Genomic DNA, 22,593 nt, shown 5'->3' on the forward strand with positions numbered 1-22,593 from the left:
GGTATGGATCTGGAGAAATTCAGCAAAGAACAGACCCTTGCAATGAGAAATAAATTGATCGGGTACGTACACAGGACTGCTTTGCAATACAGTACATGGACTTTGGAAGATGGCTATAAAACCTGCCATGTTACTTTTACTGTATTAGTTTTTTTTTCCGTTGCATATTTCCAGTCTATGGCTGCGTTCGTAAATTCGCTCTGAGAGCGCCGGAGCGCACACTGGGTTCAACGTCATATAGGGACCAAGTAGTTTGATTGAACAAGAGGCATTCCATGAGTGCTGATCAAATTTCCAGAGCGATTTTACGAACGCACCCCAAGTTTGTCTATCCTGCAGTCTGGTAGTGGACGGGTCGTGCATGTGTGTCTGTCCTGCAGGGGGTCTTGCAGACTCTTCTATTCAGACGACCCTGTGAAGATAGTCAGAGCCCGAGGACAGTATTTATATGATGAAAATGGCCTGAGATATCTGGACTGTATCAGCAACGTCCAGCATGGTAAGAAATTAATAATAAGTGCTTTAACAAAATAACTAAATAATATAAGAATGACTATACCATTTAAACAAGTAAATACATATACACATACATACAATATATACAAATATATAGATTCATCAACTAACATTAAAATATAAATTTAGGAAACTAATACAGTCATTTAAAGGCAATACTAAAAAGATGGGTTTTTAGTCCTGACTTGAAAATATTTGCTGAGGTTGCATCCCTAATGTAAACTGGCAGTGCATTAGGACGTGTTATCTTCCTACTAGTTGACATCTTTGATGTTGGTGGTATTAGGTGGTGGGCCGAACGCGTTTATCGCGAAGTTTATCTTTTTCCATCTACAGAGTAAACAATCTCTTACATACGATATTAAGTAATTATCTTTAGTCTATAACAATTTGTTGGCAGCTGTATTTATGTCTGAGATTTTCACAAACTAGTTTTTTAATCCTCTGTCTGCTCAGGGACATCGCTGGTCGCTCTAGTTGATAAACCAATCAGAATTCGAGTACGGCTTCATTAGGACCCCGAAATGTAAACACTGGCTGTTAACCCTAGCAACTGACTGGATGTTAACCCTAGCAACCACGGGAAAATAACGAGATGTGATGAATTATGGAGTGTTGTATGCATTTAACAAACCGAACGGACAATATTATTGCATTTTCAGATGCAAGTTGGACCAAATTTGTACATTGTTCTCTACAGTGGGTGAATCTTCACACTGCAGAAAGCCAAATTGCAGAAAGGGCTGTAAAAAAATATAACCTAGTAGACAGTTACATTCCAGATGTGCCTGCTACGGTAATATTGGCTACCATAGACAATGCTATATAATAATAATAATAATAATAATAATAATAATAATAACTTTATTTGTATAGCGCTTTTCCTGCAAACGTTGCAGCTCAAAGTGCTTTAATCATTATATAATCTTAATTTAATTATTTTGTAACTTAAATGCAATATTAAAAGCATGGGTTTTTATAATCTTAATTTAATTATTTAGTCATTTAAAGGCAATATTAAAAAGATGGGTTTTTAGTCTTGACTTGAACATATTTGCTGAGGTTGCATCCCTAATGTATATGCAGTATGCCAACATACGAAACATTGAAAGAGCCCACAAGAGAAGGGAAAAATCAGTAGGCCTACAGGAGGCTGCAGGTTTTTTATAGCAATATAAGTTATTTATAAGAACAAGATGATATAAACAAGCTAAGATATGACATGGACATTATTAACAATATGATATAAACAAGCTAAGATATGACATGAACAAGATATGAACAAGGCATCAATGGGTCAGGGTCAGCCCTGCCAGGTCAGGTCCAGAAGATGTGCAGTGCAGTCCAGGGCTGAGCATCTGGGGTTACCTTGGTAAACAGATTAGGAGAGTTTTAAATAAACTAGGCTATAACTTTGGAAGCTTTACTACTTTTACTATTGTTGTGGGAACAGTGAGGAAGATAGACATAGGGGAAATGCTGGTCTATAGTCTGGGACCCTTTCCTGCAGCAATTGCGAACATAGATGGCTCTCTTGTGAAAACAAAGCCAAATTAATGCACTTTCTAGAAGGATCAGTAAATCCACCAGCCACCGTAGAAATCCCTGATGGCTCAACCTGGGTGTGGGATGCAATGGCACTAGTACAGGCTATGAAACCCCAAGATACATTTGGAAGATTTGCCAACAGTGCACTAATGTACCTGATCAATGCAGCCAAAGTGAGTAAATCTAAAGTGGTGCATTTTGTCCCTGACACCTACAAAACACTGAGTATAAAGAATGCAGAACGAGGTCGACGAGCAACAAAAGGATGTCAGTTGATTGATTGATTGATTGATTGATTGATTATACTTTATTGTCCCCGAGGGGAAACTTGTCTTGGGCATGGTACTTTCATGCTTCAAGTGCAACAGAGACGATACATACAACATACAGTGGGCAAAGTAAACAACAGGACAGCAACAAACATTGAGTGACATTGGCAGCAGTTTCCACCTGGACATGGCATCATTTGGTATAAATATATATTGCACATAACCCTTCAAGTGGTGTTTTCGAATATTGCACATTGCGCAGTTGACAACAATATATTCAGCTGACCAGAAGACTTTGGTCCAAGTTCTTGGCTTGTGGCCAAAACAAAGAAAACCTACAACAGTTTCTTTTTGAGACATGGTCCAAGTCCAGGAAAAACCAAATTCAAGACATCACTTTGATTGTTGGACATGGGTCTGAGTGTCATGTGATCAGAGTCAAAAGCAGTGGCACAGAACTTGAGGTTTTACCACTGCTCACACTGTTCTCAATACAGGAGGAGGCAGACACCCTGCTGTTGCTTCACTGTGAACATGCCTCACAGTATAGCTTACATGTTGTGATCAGCAGTCCTGACACAGATGTGTTTGTACTGGCTATCGCTTTCTGTAAGGAAATAGGAGCAAACCTGTACTTCCACACAGGGAAAGGGACAAACAAACACCATACACGTACAGAGAATACACAGCCATCTTGGTGATGAAGTCTCTGATGCGCTCATTGGATTTAACTGTTTCACCGGCTGTGATACAGTGAGTGCACTGCACGGCAATGGAAAAGTGAAGGCCGTAAAAACACTCCTGTCCAACAAAGAGCATTGTGCTACTTTCCAAAAGTTGGGAAGAGCTTTTCAACTGCCAACAGAGCTTTATGAGGAAATTGAGGCATTTACATGCGACCTCTACGACCACAAAGGCTGTAGGGATGTACATTTAGCTAGGTGTCAAATGTTTAAGAGTGGGAAGTGCAATGACCGAAGTCTACCACTAAATAAGGATGCCTTGCACAAACATAGTCAGCGGGCAAACTACCAGGCAGCCATATACAGGAGGTCCCTTAAGAGCCAGCCAGACATCCCTCCGCCAATGAGCCATGGCTGGAAGATAGAGGGAGATTTCTTTGAGATTGACTGGATGTCCCTTCCCCCAGCCCCAGTCGCAGTTTTAGAGCTTGTATACTGCTCCTGCAAAAAAACAAAATGTGTGAAAGGGAGATGCACATGCAAATCTAACAACCTACCATGTACAGACATGTGTCTGTGTTTGCACTGCGAAAACACACTAGTGTTATAAATGTTCTCTAACACTTGAATCTTTGTCTAGTCTCGTCAATTATAGACAAGGCAAGTGAAGATACACTTAGGGCCAGTTTCACAGACAAGGCTTAAGCCTAATCCTGGACTAAAAAGCATCTTCAATGGAGATTTTACATTGAAAGTGTGATTTAGTCCAGGACTAGGCTTAAGCCTTGTCTGTGAAACCGGCCCTTAGTCTTGGGTTTTGTCTTACCAGCTCACCTCGTAAAAGTGAGACGATTGACAATATCAAAAACATGCTTGCACACACATATAACATACTCACACACAAGTTAATGTTACTGGTCCCAATTTAGAATAGACATAGTTGACATTGGTAACTTAGCTATTGTACCCTTTAAAGTTAGATAACTAGCTTGTTAATTAATTAGCTTCACAATCGCGGGTGACGATAGGTCGGATTTTTCACTAAAATAGCATATTAGAACATGTTTGTATTGACACAACATGACATGGACTTGTTCATTAATATGTGATATGAATTAGTATGACATGCACATCTTACCTGAAACATTACTTGACAGTAAAGTTATCCGAAACAACTCAGTCTTCTCGTCTTTCCAGATAATACGTTGTTTACGTCTAGTTCCGTATTTTGAAGGAATATCATTGGCAGACGTCAAGTCAGGTGACGCTTTAACGGGTTTTGATTGGTTAGCGGCATAGTAGCCCCAAGCATTCTCCTTATTAACTTATGGATCGTAAGTTTACTTTTCATAAAACGCCGATCGAAAATCGTCTGCCAACAGACGGAAACATGTAAAAAAAAAAACTATTTAGCTTATATGAAAAAATCAACTAGTCTGTAGTTGTAGATCGATCATTTCACAAACGAAAGCAGATAGACAGCTTCGGCCCACCGCCTATGAGTAAAGATCATTTACTCAAGTTCAATGACTGCAGTGTCAAAAAGTCTCTCAGCGCTTTGCTGCATAAACACTGCAACAGCGCCCCTTAGCGGAAGTGGCAGGAATGAACAGTTAACGTGTGTCTATCTAGTGTGTATTGTTATTATTAGTGTATTATTTTCAAAATGTATCTTTTAATGTTAGTTGATGAATCTATATATTTGTATATATTTGTATATGTATTTACTTATACTCTCTAATAGTAATTCTTATATTATTTAGTTATTTTGTTTATCTTTGTTCTATGCGACTATGCCCCTTGGATTGTATGGTTTATTCTTGTTTTATTATGTAGTTTATATTATTGCTATTGTGTGTTTTATTGATTACTATTGTTCTATTATTGTTTTTATGCTGTGTGGATATGTCAAAGCACTTTGAGCTGAAACGTTTGCAGGAAAGGTGCTATACAAATAAAGGTTATTATTATTATTATTATTATTATTATTATTATCATTACTACAGTGGGTCATTGTCACCCCAGCGTCACTCAAGCTGCCACGGCGCAGATGGAGCAGCTGAACACCAACACGCGCTTCCTGCACGACAACATCATCCACTACGCCTCGCGCCTCGCTGCCACCCTGCCTGACCAGCTCTCTGTCTTCTACTTTGTCAACTCAGGGTAAGTCCTGCCCCCTAACCCGCCCCATCCCCCCGCAACACAACCACTATATCCATTACATAATGGAAAGAATCATATTTATATCCCCTGGTTTATGGCCCCTGGCCTGAGCTAGATCACTCTTCCTGCTACGACTGGTGGATTGATGATTCACTTGCTTAGTCACATGTATTGATTGTAAGTCGCTTTGGAATAAGGCGTCTGCTAAATGGCATGTAAAATGTAAAAATGTTTCTGTCTGTATGCGTCCCACAGGTCAGAGGCCAACGACCTAGCGCTGCGACTGGCCCGCCAGTACAGCCGACATGAAGACGTCATTGTGATAGACCAGTAAGGTTCTTATACTCTTTAGCCCCTGACACTCCTGTCACTCCACACTGAGTACCTCAGTACTGTGGGCCACATGTTGAGCTATGTATGATATTCACCCTTTTCATATTCATCACATCACTTTCTGATCTCTTACTTACTTATTTGTTCACATGGCTCTCTGCATACTACACTACTGTATACTACACTACTATATCTGCATACTACACTACTGTATCTGCATACTACACTGCTGTATACTACACTACTGTATCTGCATACTACACTACTTTATCTGCATACTACACTACTGTATACTACACTACTGTATACTACACTACTATATCAGCATACTACACTACTGTATACTACACTACTGTATACTACACTACTATATCAGCATACTACACTGCTGTATACTACACTACTGTATCTGCATACTACACTACTTTATACAACAGTTAGTTCCGACCAAGTAATTTGACTGGACAAGAGGCATTCCAAGAGTGCTGATATACAGTTTAACAGCACTGGGACTTTTAACTATATGTATCACTCCGCCGCACAGATATTCTACTAAATGACCGTTAATTAGACTACAGTGTGTATTGTATACACGAGAGGGAGGCTGTGATTGTCTTCGGTCGTGCTGATATTCAGTATAACACACTCCCTCTCGTGTGATATTGCTTAAGTATACTACACTACTGTGTCTGCATACTACACTACTGTGTCTCTGTCTCTCTCCCGGGTCAGTGCGTACCACGGCCACCTCACCTCCCTCATCGACATCAGCCCCTACAAGTTCAGGAAGCTGACAGGGCAGAAGGACTGGGTCCACGTGGTACGAAGGCACACACAACACAACACAACACAACACAACACCACAACACAACACCATACCACAACACCACACAACACTACACTACACAACACAACACCACACAATTTAGCAGACGCCTTTATCCAAAGCGACTTACAATAAATACATTTGACTAAGTAAGTGAATCATCAATCAACCAGTCGAAGCAGGAAGAGTAATCTAGCTCAGGCCAGGGATCATACTCCGGTTGTTTCCTTCCAGGCGCCCCTGCCAGACACCTACCGGGGGCCGTACAGAGAGGACCACCCTGCCCCCGCCCAGGCGTACGCAGACACGGTGAAGGACCTGATAGACGAGGTGCACCGCAAGGGTAGGAAGGTATGGTAACACACTGTACGCCTCGGAGGCTGAGCTCATCCCTATGTTCCCACAGCCCAATAGTCCCAACATTTCTAATATTTCATAGGTGGGCTAGGGGTAGGGTTAGGATTAGGGTCAGTGTTAGGGTTAGGATTAGGATCAGGGCTAGGGCTAGGGTTAGTTAGATTACTTAGAAATGTGGGACCATTGGGCTGTGGGACCATCGGGCTATGGGAACATAGACACACTCCCCACTCAACAACATTATCGGTATCGGTTTAGGCAAGAGAACATGACGGCATTACCGCAGATACGGTAATAATAGCGTCAAAACAAAACAGTGCTCAATGTCGTAATAACGTTGTTTTAACTGGAAGCTAAACGGGTCTACTCTGTCATCCCTTAGATCGCGGCGTTCTTCGCTGAGTCACTGCCCAGCGTGGGGGGACAGATCCTCATGCCCCCCGGATACTCTACTAAAGTAGCAGAGTGAGTCCTGAGTCCTGACCCTGACCCTGACCCTGAACCTAACCCTGACCCTAACCCTGACCTCTAACCCTAACCTCTAACCCTGACCCTAACCCTAACCCTAACCCTGACCCTAACCCTAACCCTGACCTCTAACCCTGACACTGACTGTCTGGAGACTCAGCACACTGTGTCTGCTACATCTTCCTCACTACAAAATAATGGCTTACGTCACTTTTGAGGAAGAGTATGTTTTTGCCTAAATATCATATATTGTCGATTATTTTACAAATTACCAAAAGAAAAAAAAAATCTCAAAACTTGAAAATATGACAATATTTAGTATGACTTAAAATAAAATCTAAAATATATAGTTAGGTCCATATATATTTGGACACAGACAGAATTTGTGTTATTTTAGCTGTTTACCAAAACATCTTCAAGTTACAGTTATATAATGAATATGGCCTTAAAGTGCAGACTCTCAGCTTTAGGGTAAGGGTATTCACATCCAAATTGAAGGAAGGGTTTAGGAATTACAGCTCTTTAATATGTAGCTCCCTCTTTTTCAAGGGACCAAAAGTAATTGGACAATTGACTCAAAAGCTGTTTCATGGGCCAGTGTGGGCTATTCCTTCATTATTTCTTTATCAATTAAGCAGGTAAAAGGTATTTTGATTCCAAGTGTGGCATTTGCATTTGGAAGCTGTTGCTGTATATGCACAACATTCAGTCAACGGAGCTCTCAATGCAAGTGAAACAGGCCATCCTTAGGCTGTAAAAAAAATCCATCAGAGAGATAGTGGGAACATTAATAGTGGCCAAATTAACTGTTTAGTACATTCTGAGAAAAAAAGAATGCACTGTTGAGCTCGGCACCACAAAAAGGTCTGGACAAGAGTGGTGGATGATCACAGGATCCTTTACATGGTAAAGGAAAACCCCTTCACAACATCCAGCCAAGTGAAGAACAGTCGCCAGGAGGTAGGCATATCATTATCCAAGTGTACCATAAAAGAAAGACTTCACACAAGCAAATACAGAGGGTTCACCACAAGGTGCAAGCCATTCATAAGCCTCAAGAATAGAAAGGCCAGATTAGACTTTGACAAAAAACATCTAAAAAAGCCAGCCCTGTTCTGGAACAGCATTCTTTGGACAGATGAAACTAAGATCAACCTGTACCAGAAGGATGGGAAGAAAAAAGTATGGATAAGGCTTGGAACGGCTCATGATCTGACGCATACCACATCATCTGTAAAAAAACGTGGAGGCAGTGTGATGACATGGACATGCATGGCTTCCAATGGCACTGGGTCACTAGTGTTTATTGATGATGTGACAGACGACAGAAGCAGACGGATGAATTCTGAAGTGTTTAGGGATATTCTGTCTGCTCAGATTCAGACAAATTCAGCAAAGTTGATTGGATGGTGCTTCAAATACAGATGGACAATGATGACCCAAAACATACTGCGTAAGTAACCCAGGACTTTTTTAAGGCAAAGAAGTGGAATATTCTGCAATGGCCAGAGTCAATCACCTGATCTCAACCCAATCAAGCATGCATTTCACTTGCTGAAGACAAAACTAAAGGCAGAAAGACCCACGAACAAACAACAACTGAAGACTGCTGCAGTAAAGGCCTGGCAAAGCATCACAAAGGAGGAAACCCAGCATTTGGTGATGTCCATGGGTTCCAGACTTCAGGCAGTCATTGCCTGCAAAGGATTCTCGACAAAGTATTAAAAATGAACATTTTATTTATGATTATGTTAATTTGTCCAATTACTTTTGAGCTCCTGAAAATAGGGGACTGTGTATAAAAATGGTTGCAATTCCTAAACGTTTAATACAATATTTTTGTTCAACCCCTTGAATTAAAGCTGAAAGTCTGCACTTCAATTACATCTTGATTGTTTCATTCCAAATCCATTGTGGTGGCATACAGAGACAAAATTATGGAAATTGTGTCACTGTCCAAATACTTCCGGACCTAACTGTATATGACTTAAGCCATTATTTTAAGAAGGTGACGACTAGCTCACAGAGTTGGCAACGGTGGCATCATACGCACAAATGTCCTTCAGCTCTATGGACAGAACTGAACAATACACAGCAAAATGGGGAGGCTACTTGGGATATGTTGCTAATCGGTAGTAAGACTGAAGTTAACAAATTGGATGAGTGACAAATGTAATGAAAAATTCAATAAAATACTGATCAAAGAAAAAACAAAGAAGGTGACGACTATGGCATTAGCCGAGGGGGTCGACGACAGACATGTGTGCATTCATTAGAAACAAAGCATCTTTAGATTAGAGACCTTTACACATCTTTATACACCTCATCTTAGTTTATACACCTTATCTTTATACACCTCTGACACAATGGTAAATGGACTGCACTTATATAGCGCATTTATCCAAAACGCTTTACAACAGCCTCTCATTCACCCATTCACACACACATTCACACACCAATGGTGGCAAGCTACCATGCAAGGCGCTGGCCCGCTCACTGTGAGCAATTTGGGATTCAGTGTCTTGCCCAAGGACACTTCGACATGTGGCCAGCCGGGGCTTGAACTGCCGATCTGCCAACCTTGCGATCATTAGACGGCAGCTCTATCTCCTGCTCCACAACCGCCCTGTATCTATCTATATCTATCAACCCATCTGTCTCAGATGTCTCTGTCCTCCCTCAGGTACGTGCGTGCGGCGGGGGGGCTGTTCGTGGCAGACGAGGTCCAGACGGGGTTCGGCCGCGTGGGGAGCCACTTCTGGGCCTTCCAGCTGCAGGGGGAGGGGTTCTGCCCCGACGTGGTGACCCTGGGGAAGCCCATGGGAAACGGCCACCCGCTGGCCTGTGTGGTCACCACCCCCGAGGTCGCTAACGCCTTCACCGCCAACGGAGTCGAGTACTTCAACACGGTGACCATGACCTCGTCACATGACCTCGTCTAATCCCCTCTCTGCTCCTACCCTCCCTCAGCACTCAGGCTTAACACAGAGCCGCCTCGGTGGTCAAATGACCTTTAGATTCTTTACCATGGGAAGCTGCTACGTACACACAACGACCACTAGTTGGCCCGGCTTGTAAATTAGCCTGCTTCCTACACAGAAAAACTGTGTATTCCTGCATTTACTACGACAATAACAGCAGAGAAGATGTCTGAAGCGTAGACATATCCTAACCTGGGTTGCTAAAGATGTGAAGTTGAGCAGCATGCATTGAAGCTTTACAGAGTAGCAGCTTGTCATGAGGGGTTCTCAAGGTAGCATCTAAACACAGACACAGTATCTGCAATCTCTCACGCCGTATCGGGAAGAGCAGTGCTTGAATACAGTTGCAGCAACACTTTTATCTATATCTTTTTATTCATTGTCTTATTATATTGTTAAATGTTTATCTATTTATTTTCTATACATATGCCTATATGTAGTCTTACAATCTTACTATCCTTCTTTTTCTGTATTTTTTTATGCTGTATGTAAAGCACTTTGAATTGCCACTGTTGTATGAAATGTGTTTGCACACTCAAACACTGTACCTTCTTCAGGCATTGTCAGGCAAGGTCTATGACCGAAAGCTCGCAATAAGCTACATTTCTTTGCAGTGTTTGAGTGAGCGGATACTGTTATTTTGCACTCTATTTGATACTCTTCAGTTCCAGCACCTCAGCAAAGTCTGATCACGGATGAGCGGTGGTATTTTCAGTACTTGGAATGAAATGTGCTATACAAATAACCTTGCCTTGCCATCTCTCTGTACCGGGGCAGTTCTAATAAACCTGCCTTGCCATCTCTCTGTACCGGGGCAGTTCTAATAACCTTGCCTTGCCATCTCTCTGTACCGGGGCAGTTCTAATAACCTTGCCTTGCCATCTCTCTGTACCAGGGAAGTTCTAATAACCTTGCCTTGCCATCTCTCTGTACCGGGGCAGTTCGGGGGGAACCCTGTCTCCTGTGCCATCGGCCTGGCGGTCCTGGATGTGATTGACAGGGAGGACCTGAGGGGGAACGCCCAGCGCGTGGGCGGGCACCTCAAACACCTGCTCACGCAGCTCCAGACCCAACACCCAATCATAGGAGACGTACGGTAGGGCCACTATGACATCACTGTGACATTTCTAACGGCAGAGACAGACAGGTAAAGACAGGTAAAGACAGGTAAAGACAGGTACAGCAGGTGTTTGTCTGGCCTGTATCAGATACTATCAAATCATGATATTTTGAGCATACTGTGAAATTGTTCTGACAGAGAAATAAAGTGTTAAAGTGCTTAAAACACCATATGTGTGCATCACTACGAGTGCTGTGGTCTACTGTTTGCAAGGCAGAGCACATCTAGTGGTGGAAAGGTCTCAGTTTCACCAGACTGTTTACAACACCAGCCGTACACCCTGAGCACGACACTTCAGTCTTTTTTTACTCTAGATTATTGTAGGCCTATATCGTGAGGTTTTCTAAAGCAGTATTGGGAATAACTACGGGTGTGTTCTCACTAGAACATTTGCTTCACTTGGAATCGGAGTTTAGGATAAAATGTGCTTTGCTCTGCGTCATTTGGAGCTGTGAGAACGCGCATTCGAAGGCGCTCCCGGAGCAAACGGCCGACGGATGCTCCGCTTGAAAAGGGTGGTTTCGCTCCGATTAGAAACGACGCATCGAGGCTGTCCATAGGAAAACAACAGCGCATGCATGTTGATCTGGATAAGAGCAGGACGAACAGGCAATTTAAATTTTTCGGACCAATCAACTACCATGTCTGTTGCTTCGATTGCGTATGTTACTTCGTTTACATAAAGGGCTGTGAGAACGCTGAGAGAACCGGGACCTGATTCGGACTTTCATGTGAGAACATGACCTAAATATGGCTGTGACCCAACCCTACTGAAGAGTCTAACGGAGGTCATTCTCAACCCGCCAGGGGGTGTGTATAGTCATGCTGTATATTAAAGGGAGACCTAACAGGCGATCAGGCTCATGAACAAGCCCCCTGTAGACGATTGACTATCTTCCCCAAACAAACCCCACAGAGGACGCCATCGCGACGACTCTCCACTCCACTCTATCCCACCTGGAGAGGGGGAACAGCTACGCGAGACTGCTCTTTGTGGACTTCAGCTCTGCCTTCAACACCATCCTTCCAGACAGGCTAGTGACCAAACTACTAGACCTGGGACTATCACACTCCATCTGTGCATGGATCAAGGACTTCCTGTCTGACCGCCCCCAGAGGGTGCGGGTGGGCTCCCACACCTCCACAGACCTCAGACTCAGCACTGGGTCCCCCCAGGGCTGCGTGCTAAGCCCCATCCTCTACAACCTCTACACCTACGACTTCACCCCCGTCCACCCCAGCAACTCCATCATAAAGTTTGCAGACGACACCACCGTGGTGGGCTGCATCTCGGGGGGGGGACGAGGCGGCGTACAGGGATGAGGTGGAGCAGCTGGGCAAGCTGTGCAAGGTTAACAACCTGCTGCTGAACCAGTCAAAGACCCAGGAAATCATCGTGGACTTCAGGAGGAAAAAATCTGAGGTCCAGCCCCTGCTCGTCGATGGAGGGAGCGTGGAGAGTCTCAACCCTCCGATTCCTGGGGGTGCACATACAGGATGACCTGTCCTGGAAGACCAACACAGCAGCCATCATCAAGAAGGCACAACAGTGGCTCTACTTCCTGAGAGTCCTCAGGAAATACCACCTCAGACAGGAGCTGATTGTGACCTTCTACCGCGGCACAGTGGAGAGCATCCTCACCTACTGCATCTGCGTGTGGTTCTCCAGCTGCACAGCCGCAGAGAGGAAAGCGCTACAGAGAGTCGTGAGATCGGCCCAGAAGATCATCGGCGCCCCCCTCCCCTCTCTGGAAGAGCTGTACAACACACGCTGCCTCAGGAAGGCCTCCAAGATCTCCAGAGACCCATCCCACCCTGGGAACGAACACTTTGTTCGGCTGCCCTCGGGCAGGCGGTTCAGGACCATGTCCGCAAGGACAAATAGACTGAAGCTCAGCTTCTACCCTAGGGCCATTCAGGCCCTGAACACAGCAAAGACCTAGGTTCTAGGCCCTGGACAATCTAGACAATTTGATGGCAGCTACTAGATTGTAATCAAGTGCAATACTGAAACACAACTGTGAACATTTCAAACCTGCAAACTGCAACACTTTAAATGAATGTGCAATAATACTATGTGCAATATGACAACCCTCGTGCACATAAGGTTCAGAGATAGGAAATGTTAGGATATTTATAGCATAGCATAGAGTACAGCAGTGTTTTATTTGTATAGTATAGTATAGTGGATAGTGTATATAGCCTTTATTTATCTAAACCAGCTCTTTTCCCTTCTTGTTTTTAGTATTTTTTTCCTAGCACCAGGGGAGCCCCCCCTCACAAATTTCGTTGTATGGTACCTGTACTATATTAATGACAATAAAGACCATTCATTCATGTATACGGACTACGGGAAACCTTAGGCTCACAGCCACTTTACTACTGAACTATCTATTATTACTAGTTGCACCACTAGTGTATCCTGTCTTACCTGTACTATTGTCACCTTATCTTGTATTATGCCCATTATTTTTTGTCATTTATGTCCTGTACTATCGTCACTTTTTAATCTTGAATTATGCCTATTGCCTTATTGTCTTGTGCTGCAATGTCAAGAACCAAGAATTTTACTCTTACACTTGTGTAATGTGATGTAACAATAAACTTGAAACTTATCACTTCACAAGTGTCACATCAATAGTTGGATAGGAATAGACATTTCTTATATAAACCTTCACTATTCATACACGTGTTCTACCTGTACCTAGACAGAAGCTTGCATAGCTAAGCATCCTGAGGCACTGGTAGTGATGTTTATGTGCTTAGCGTCTGTGGTAAGATTGTTGTGTCCTCTGTGCAGAGGGGTGGGGCTGTTTGTGGGCCTGGAGCTGGTGACAGACAGGACGCAAAGGACCCCGGCCACAGCTGAGGCATCGTGGGTAGTGAGGAGGTAAGAGTAGACTGGCAGATTGCCCAGTAACTGAAGCTCTTAGGTTATGCCTATATGGCAGATTTCCACTCGTACAACGGTAAGTATGTCTGATGCAGCCACAGTGTTAAGCAGGAAAAGAGAACATTGTAGGCCGTTGTACTCTTCTGTTCTGTTCTGTATCCTCTCACCTCATCGGCCTCGAGGGAAACCCTCTGTGTGCTAAACTATATTTCGGTCTTTAACTGGTGGTTCCAGGCTGAAGGAGAAGCGGATCTGTGTCAGCACAGACGGCCCCTGGGAGAACGTCGTCAAGTTTAAACCTCCCATGTGCTTCAGCATGGAGGACGCTGAGCTGGTGGCACAGAGCATCCACGACATCCTCAGAGGTTAGAGATAAATAAAACACATATTCTGGGACATTTAGACCAGCTTTTCCCCCCAACAAACGTTGTGGTGATGCACACCACAACCTATGGTAACACTTTACTTGAAGCTGCCCGTATACCTGTGTAATAACAACACAACATTTTACTGTAGTCATTGTTATAAACATGTTGCGTAGTCATTCAGTAGTTGCAGTAGTATACAGAGTTGATAAGTGGTATAAGAAATGGTCAGCCTGCACTGAATATGTGACACAGTCTGGTCTTTTGGTCCGCATGTCGGCAACCAATCAAAATGTTCAGACTTTTCTTTTGAAACAAGGAACGACGTTTCAACATTATTGAGAATCCCAGCACAAACACGCTAGTCAAGCCAAAATACTGCAACGAAATGGATTGGGTGAGTAATCCCCACTGCTACCTAGTTAACTATAACACTACTTTACATTGTTAGCAGGCTCACACAAGCTGTCTTAGTTGACTAGCGACGTGTCGTTGATTTTCAACAATGGGGAAATGAATTCACATTTTTCAAAAGAAAAGTCTGATCATTACAACGGATCCCAACATGAGGACCAAAGCATTAGAACGTGACACATATGTTCTAAACATGTTTCATGGAACGCGTTTGAACACAACGTTTCTGAAGTAAATACTTACTACCACAGGTATAGAGGCACCTTCATGAAAAGCATGAGCCACACAGAATTTAAATCTAACTAACCCCAACAAAGCGTAGAAGCACCCTGGTAGAGAAGAGAGCTGCAACTGACACGTTACACTTGTCTCCCAGACATGGAAACCAGCGGACACCACAAATTGGACAATGGAGACGTCTAAGGTTAGTGAAAACCTGTAGAAAAGTTTAATTGCATCTGACATTTGCGAATCGGATCACATTCAGAAAGGATCAGAGGTAGATGTGTGGACGGCATCATGAGGTATGACTGAAGAAGCAGACTTTCCCAGCTGTTTTTTTAAGTGCACCTCTTAAATGATGAGTCGTCCATCGCGGTAAAAGAGAACCAAACCTTGTCTTTCTTTCCCCCCCCTTGACAGATACTTCCACTGGGGGGAAACTGGAGAAGCCACATTATGGATCAAGGCAGAATCCCCCACAAAGCCAAGACTGAAACAGCCCAATGAAGCTCGTTCTGCAGACGAAACCTGATCTAAACATACATGACTGACATTGATTCTGAAGTCTGATGCGGAAGATTCAAGTAATGACTGGTGAATGAGGAAAAGACTTAGGGACTAACACAATCCTGTTATAAAAAGACAAGAGCGGAGGAACCCTTTGTTAAACAATCAAGACTCTGAAAATGTATCCTGGAACACAAGAACACTTATATGATCTTCTTTATATGATCTGTGATAACGAATAAACATTTTTAATACCTGCATTTGTGTACCGGACACAAGCACGGCCCCTCTGGGCCTTGTTATCCAATGGGTCTTCCTAAAACAGCCCGCGTTTATCTTACACAGTGGTCTGAACATCGTGGAATTGATTGGTCCCCAGGCTTCATACTGCACTTAAACTGTATCTTGAAAACATTGTATGGCAACAGTGACCATGTAAGCAAGTATTAATTCATCCATATGAATCCAGAATCCATTTTGTGTTGATGACAGTGACCTTTTTAGCTATGTAGGGAGGGATATGGCGGGGGAACTTACCAGACAACTACCGTTATCACCTGGATTGTTATCACCTAAAGACATACCAAGAAGTGTTTCAGATCCAGTAAGGTCAGCAAGCGAGGAGGACAGTTAAAGTGACAACAGGCTTTCTTCCACCCATTCATCCTGCTGCCTCCAACACTGCTTCTCACAGAGGCTTCCCGCCGTAGTTTTACCATTACCGAAACAAGACAGTAACAAGCAAGCCATTTTTTTTTATCAGTACAAAGCATTTAACATTAACCACAATAGCATTTAGGTTTATAAATAATAACAAAAGGATGCCACGTGTAATATAAACCAAAAGTTTATTTCTACCAATTTGACCAAGACACTAGAGGAATGAGTTTCCAGTGAGGGAGGGAGTGCCCTCCTTACATTAACAGGCTTGCGCTCGGTTGTATCGTTTTACACTAGTAAAGCCATTATTAAAATTGCAGACAGAATGGGGAAAAAAGTCTCCTTAAAAGCCAAAAAAAATACTGGTTGTCCTCGTGTACTAGCCAACTGCAAACATTCACTAGACAAGCTTACAATGAAACCTTTTGATTAGTTGAATCCCTTATCGCACCTCACCCACATCTGAAGCCATGCAACTCGCATCAAACACTCAGCATTTAACTAAGTCTAGAAACACCAAAAGGAAAAAAAAATAAAGGAAAAAAAAGAAAATACTCAAAATTGTTTTTATTTCATTTCAGCTCTGAAAGCTCTGCTCTTGCTCCTGTTTGTTGGTAAATCCAGTAGACATGTAAAATACAACCATACAATACATTAGATTCAAAAAGGTACCAAAAAGTACAGTAAAAATAACACTTCCATCTCTGGAAATGTAAATGGACACAAAACAATATAAAATAAAAAGTGGAAAAGTGACATTTGCTTCCCCATTTCCTCACTTGTTCTGTACATATGGAGCATGAGTCCAAATTTCTGCCAACTCCAAAGGAAAAGCCAGAGCCATGTGTCGCTGTGGTTCGGACCTGGGTTCCTTTTCTTATTTACTTTAGACCTTGAGAGAGAAACACGGGGCTTATAGTTACTGAGAAACACCACATGGTATTTTAGTACACACACACACACACAGCCACCATGAAGTTTATGAATGAAGTTTTTAACAGGTCAAGTCAATGAACAAAACACACACACACACACCCAGAGGGGACATGACCATTAGCTGTCCCACCTAGCACCCCCAACAGCAGAAGGCTCTAACGCCCCCCCCCCCCCCCCACACTAGGGTCAACAACCACCACCACCTCAACCCTTATTGATCCAGTAGTGTTTGTAGGGATGCATCTTAAAAATGGTTGGCACATGGAATAATGAATCCATCAAATCATTAATGATTTTAAGAACCTCCACAAACAAATCCCCCCCACGAACATCCCCTCTTAACAAAAAAACGTTTGAATGGGTTCAGACTAGATGGAGAAATTTTGGAAAGTCAAAGGCACAAATGGTTAACAGCTAGATTGTCATATCACCATAGATGATGCAAAAATGCATACCTGCACTACATGTGATCAGTATGGCTTGTAGCTACTCTGGTGGCCACGTCTTGGAGTTTTCCCATAGCTTGTATTGCCCTGGTCTGGGAGGACAAGAGAGAAAGGGACTGAGTTTTTTCTTTTCCGTAAAACGACAAACGGGAACCAACAACCAAGTTTTTCTCACATTTTAGCGTTTTTTGTTGTTGTTGTTTTGTTTTTTGGTTAGCTGGTTAGCGCTTACTGTAGTCGTAGCCGCCTCCGTAACCGTAGTAACCGGCCGAGTAGTCGTAGTTGCCGTAGCCGCCGTAGCCCCCGTAGCCTTGCTGTCCGCCGTAGCCGTAACCTTGGTTACCATAACCCTGGTTCCAGTAGTTGTTGCCATAGCCTTGGTTCCAGTTCTGGCCCTGACCTGCGGAGACCGGAGACAGAAGAGAGAAAGAGAGAGAGAGAGAGGTGGTTATAGTGGATCGCTCCACACAAGTCTATTTGTATAGCCCATTTCATACAACAGGGGAAAATTCAAAGTGCTTTACATACAACATGTAGCTAATGACTAGAGGCTAGTTTTGGTCTTCTTTAGTACATTTCTAGTCCCAGTTGCAGGTAAACATGGGTTCCCAGGGTGTTGGGCATAGTAAACATGGGTCTCCAGGGTGTTGGGCATGGTAAACATGGGTTCCCAGGGTGTTGGGCATAGTAAACATGGGTCTCCAGGGTGTTGGGCATAGTAAACATGGGTCACCAGGGTGTTGGGCATGGTAAACATGGGTCACCAGGGTGTTGGGCATGGTAAACATGGGTCACCAGGGTGTTGGGCATGGTAAACATGGGTCACCAGGGTGTTGGGCATGGTAAACATGGGTCACCAGGGTGTTGGGCATAGTAAACATGGGTCACCAGGGTGGGGGGGGGTTACTCACCTCCACGTCCCCGGCCTCTTCCTCCTCCTCCTCCTCCTCCACCACCACCGCCGCCCCCACGCCCCCCTCCGTACTGCTGCTGCTGGTACACCTCTTTGGGCTGGGCGATCTTAATCTCACACTGGAACAAAAGCACAAAACAATTACATCCATTTGAGGCATGGAAAGATGCCATTCATGTAGTACTCGTTTATTTGGGTGACTTTTCTTCCTTAAACAATTTTCCAACATGTATGAACATAAAAAATACATCTAAGAGTAAATGGGAATTGAAAACAAAAATAACTGAAAGTGTAGGCTGAAGCATTCTCTTATTAAGCCTACCCTTGTTACACATCATATTCTAAGACAAAACAGAAGCAAAAGAACATTTCATACACAATAATAAACACAATATGAAACTGATCGTACTTCAGTTTTATATTTATCCATCACATCTTTTTAATTTGCACATTGAACTACACATCTTTAATTCACTGTCACAACTATTCCACCAGTTCACCCCTTTATCAGATATAGGCTCTATACATCTCTTTTTATATATTTGTCCTTCCACATGTTTAAACTATACCTATACCTCTACCCATTCCCCATAGTTCATAATGGCTCTCTCTACTTTCAAACACCTGAATACAGTTGGGAAGTAAATTCTGTGCTTGTGTTGTGTTGGTTCATAATATTCTAATCGATTTGCAATTGTAGTAATCGTTGTAGTAGCCGAGATTACACCGGTTTAGGATGATGAATAGGATTCAAACTGATGGCTCACAAATCATCTACGCTGAAATCAAATAATTTCAAAGCGAGAGTCCGCATTACTAGCTAGCAGAACAGCGATGGCAAAGTGCTCTACGGTCGTTCGATGAAGTGTTCTATGAAGTGTGAATGTGTTTGTCTCTTACCTTGCTTCCGCTGACGTTGTGGAATTTCTTTTCCAGAACTTTCTTGACTGGAGTTTCATCCTTGTATGTGATGAAGACGAACCCCCTCCTCTTCTCTGTCTTGGGGTCCTGTGGAAGCTCGATGGTCTCGATCTGTAAAATCACAACACAACGCCAGACTTTAACTAAACAATCCATTCAACAACAAGTGCTAGACTAAAACATGCATAGAACATCCACACTGTAATACACAGACATCTCTATCAAACACAGTGATAACTTGATACTGTACCTCTCCAAACGTTCCAAAGTACTCCTGGATGACCTCCTTGTCTGTGTCTGGGTTTAGGCCGCCCACAAAGATCTTTTTGACGGGCTCCTTCTTCATGGCCATAGCCTTTTTGGGGTCGATCTGCCGTCCGTCTAACCTGTGTTCCTTCTGCTCAAGGACCTAGAGAGAGAATGAAGAGAAGTGTGTTCAGTGCTTCAATATATACCCATCTACCCCCCTGTGAATAGGCCATATAGTGCAAGTATATAAGTTTACATAATAGATACATACTCACATTCCTACCGATTACATTTAGGTATATCCCCCTATTTATGTCTCGTTCTTGTTTTTTTTATTATCTTAGGACTGTGTTTTATTATCTTAGGACAGTGTTTTGATTGTTAGCACCTAGGGTTTGCACTTTACTTTTGTACCCATACAATGACAATAAAGATCATTCATTCATTAATTCAAAAAGGCACAACAGCACCCCCCCCACAAACAGATTCGTATTCAGAACATTATTACAAGTACAACATGTCCCTTCATTGATTACCTTATCTACAGCGACCGCTTCTTTGAAGAGGATGAAGCCGAAGCCTCTGGACCGGCCCGTCTGCTGGTCCATCTTGATGGTGCAGTCCGTCACCTCGCCGAACTTAGAGAAGTAATCTTTCAGATCCTTCTTACTCGTGTCCCAGCTAAGTCCCCCCACAAACATTTTCCTGGAGGGAAAAAAGAAAGAAAAAACATTTTTTAAAAAGGCAACGTTGAACGACTATTATATACTGTTATAATGTAGCCTACTGAAGAAAAAAAAAACTGTTCTAATCAGTGATGTGAGACCCATTCTGCTACACATCTGTTGCCGTGAAGGCCGGGCCTACAACGGTCCAGAGAACACGCATAGCCTACAGGCCCCCTCTGAGCCCAAATCGCTTTGTCTCTTATGATCGCAACATCATAAAAAAACACACTTAAAAAAAAAAGAATCCCCATTAAATTTCCATAAGAAACATCCGTCGAGAGATCATACATGTTCCCATACATTTTGATCGCTGAACAAGAAGGTGCCCATCCCCCTCTCTCTCTCTGCTCCCCGCACATGGCGCCAACACAAAGCCAGCCGAACAAAGGAGCGGGACACGGGGGCCAGCACACCAGCGCTCCGCCGACGTCCAACACCACATCCAACCAAACAAACACACTCATGTTTTCCATAAACAATCAACATTTTGGGGATTTCTCTCCCAACTCACCCTGCGTCCTCCTCGCCTTTACTGGCGTTGATCTGTCCGCCCTCTCCCTCTCCCTCAGCCCCATTTTGCGAGTCGCTGTTGTCCCCTCCTTCCACCGCCTCCGCCGCCCCTGGCTCCTCTCCTCCTCCCAGGGCTTCTCCCTCGGCCTCTGCAGACTCCTCCGTCTCTGCTGGCTCCTCTGCTACCGCCGGCGTCTCCTCTGCCTCCTCCTCCTCCTCCTGGCCTCCCTCGGTGGTCACGGCCTCGGGGGTCTCCTGCTCCGGCTCATCGGTGGTCGTGGGCTCGGCCTCGGCGCCGTTCAGGTCCTCCTCGCCTTCGTGGCCGTTTTCGGATGTCTCCATAAACTGTTGCTCGGAGTCGGACATCGTGTTTACTAATGGTTTATTTTTTTATTCCTGCACAACAAAGTAAGTGAGACATTGTTACCCGAAAGAAAGGAAGTGTATCGTTATGTAACCCTAGTACCCCGTCTAACCACGGTGCACATTGCCTCGCCATTGACACCCCTGCCAGGGAGGGCATGCACACATACATACATCCACCACCTCCATTTTGGCTGCAGATTGTCTCCCCCATACATACATTTTACACACGAGCTAACGAGCAAAGAATGGGGGGAGTCCGCCTGTGTCAAATGGACCGGGGATTAAACGGAACATCGGAGTATCCGATCGAGTGTTCATTAAATCTTACAATGTAACAATGTTTCCATTTAGAGAATCGGCAACATTGTAACAGCGTTTCTCTCTCTCTCGCCGCTCGGCTGAACCACAGCACGGTGTTACGTAATGAAGGCCTCGCTAGAAAGCTGCTGTGCTGCACAGATATACGCTGCACACAATACAACCCTAGTTTCACCGATAACCATATAGCCGCAATAAACACATGATATACTGCCGTGGTACTTACTGAATTATCTGACAAACAAAAATAAGACGAATAGACGCGAAAAGGAGCCCCCCAAAATCTGCTTTCTGATAACACAGTCTGAGGACGCTCTTCAAGATGGAGTCTCCCAGACGACGCCAACTCGTGGTTGGTTTTATAGGACCGGTTAAAAAAAAACACCACCTTTCAGTCCAGGACGCCTCCGATTGGATCGTAGAGGCTGCCAATCGTAGCCACGGCCAATGGCTGACACCCGTTCATTTTGTTCACAGCAGATGTACACGCCCATCCCACATTAGGACTTTGAGTACCTTTTCTCGTGTTAGGGACATTCTTGACTAGTAGAGCACAGCACAACACCCTAAAAATACTTAAATCAAAGCAACAAATCTATAACCTTCAAACCTTCATGTTTTGCAGCACTTATGATTAAACACAAACACTTCTATCAATGTCTTTTATCCATTAACTGTTGTATTGTCTTATTGAATGTTTTATCTATTTACTTCTTATATTTGCTATCATTCATTGTCATTTTTATTTTCTTACTCTGCTCCTCTTGCTGTATTTTAATAATGTATGTAAAGCACTTTGAATTGCCCCTGTGGTATGAAATGTGCAAAACAAATAAACTTGCCTTGCCTTGCCTTGCCACTTTCAACGTGTCAGCAGC

General features: G+C 43.5%; 2 protein-coding genes across 3 annotated transcripts; one reads left to right on the top strand and one right to left on the bottom strand.

The window, feature by feature from the left end:
• Positions 1-3: 3 nt before the first annotated feature.
• Positions 4-15,362, top strand: phykpl (5-phosphohydroxy-L-lysine phospho-lyase; the record flags this gene model as incomplete). Its single annotated transcript, XM_080536729.1, has 12 exons — positions 4-62; positions 381-499; positions 5,023-5,182; positions 5,438-5,512; positions 6,248-6,335; positions 6,576-6,692; positions 7,081-7,163; positions 9,850-10,075; positions 11,089-11,243; positions 14,068-14,157; positions 14,395-14,525; positions 15,316-15,362. 12 exons carry the CDS (start codon positions 4-6, stop codon positions 15,360-15,362), a joined length of 1,350 nt encoding a protein of 449 aa, XP_080392855.1.
• A 185-nt stretch (positions 15,363-15,547) lies between these two features.
• LOC308162239 (heterogeneous nuclear ribonucleoprotein D-like) lies at positions 15,548-22,043 on the bottom strand. 2 transcript variants are annotated; one of them, XM_080536366.1, is made up of 9 exons: positions 21,942-22,043; positions 21,033-21,427; positions 20,330-20,498; positions 19,795-19,953; positions 19,524-19,655; positions 18,622-18,742; positions 17,943-18,110; positions 17,720-17,802; positions 15,548-17,220 (listed from the first exon to the last, which is right to left on the bottom strand). In XM_080536366.1, exons 2-8 carry the CDS (start codon positions 21,395-21,397, stop codon positions 17,735-17,737), a joined length of 1,182 nt encoding a protein of 393 aa, XP_080392492.1. In that variant the 5' UTR covers positions 21,398-21,427; positions 21,942-22,043; the 3' UTR covers positions 15,548-17,220; positions 17,720-17,734. The 2 variants fall into 2 exon arrangements, with proteins under 2 accessions (XP_080392492.1, XP_080392493.1); XM_080536367.1 differs by lacking the exon at positions 17,720-17,802.
• Between the last annotated feature and the right edge of the window lie 550 nt (positions 22,044-22,593).

The sequence above is a fragment of the Nansenia antarctica genome, assembly GCF_963989245.1.
Source record: "Nansenia antarctica genome assembly, chromosome: 7".
NCBI lineage: Eukaryota > Metazoa > Chordata > Actinopteri > Argentiniformes > Microstomatidae > Nansenia > Nansenia antarctica.

Excerpts from the sequence above, each read along its gene's own strand:
- LOC308162239 (XM_080536366.1), bottom strand. The coding sequence starts at position 21,397 with ATGTCCGACTCCGAGCAACAGTTTATGGAGACATCCGAAAACGGCCAC. Across the intron at positions 18,743-19,523 it reads ACAACGTCAGCGGAAGCAAG|TGTGAGATTAAGATCGCCCA; the intron begins GTAAGAGACAAA and ends CTTTTGTTCCAG. Across the intron at positions 18,111-18,621 it reads AAGAGGCCGGGGACGTGGAG|GTCAGGGCCAGAACTGGAAC; the intron begins GTGAGTAACCCC and ends CGGTCTCCGCAG.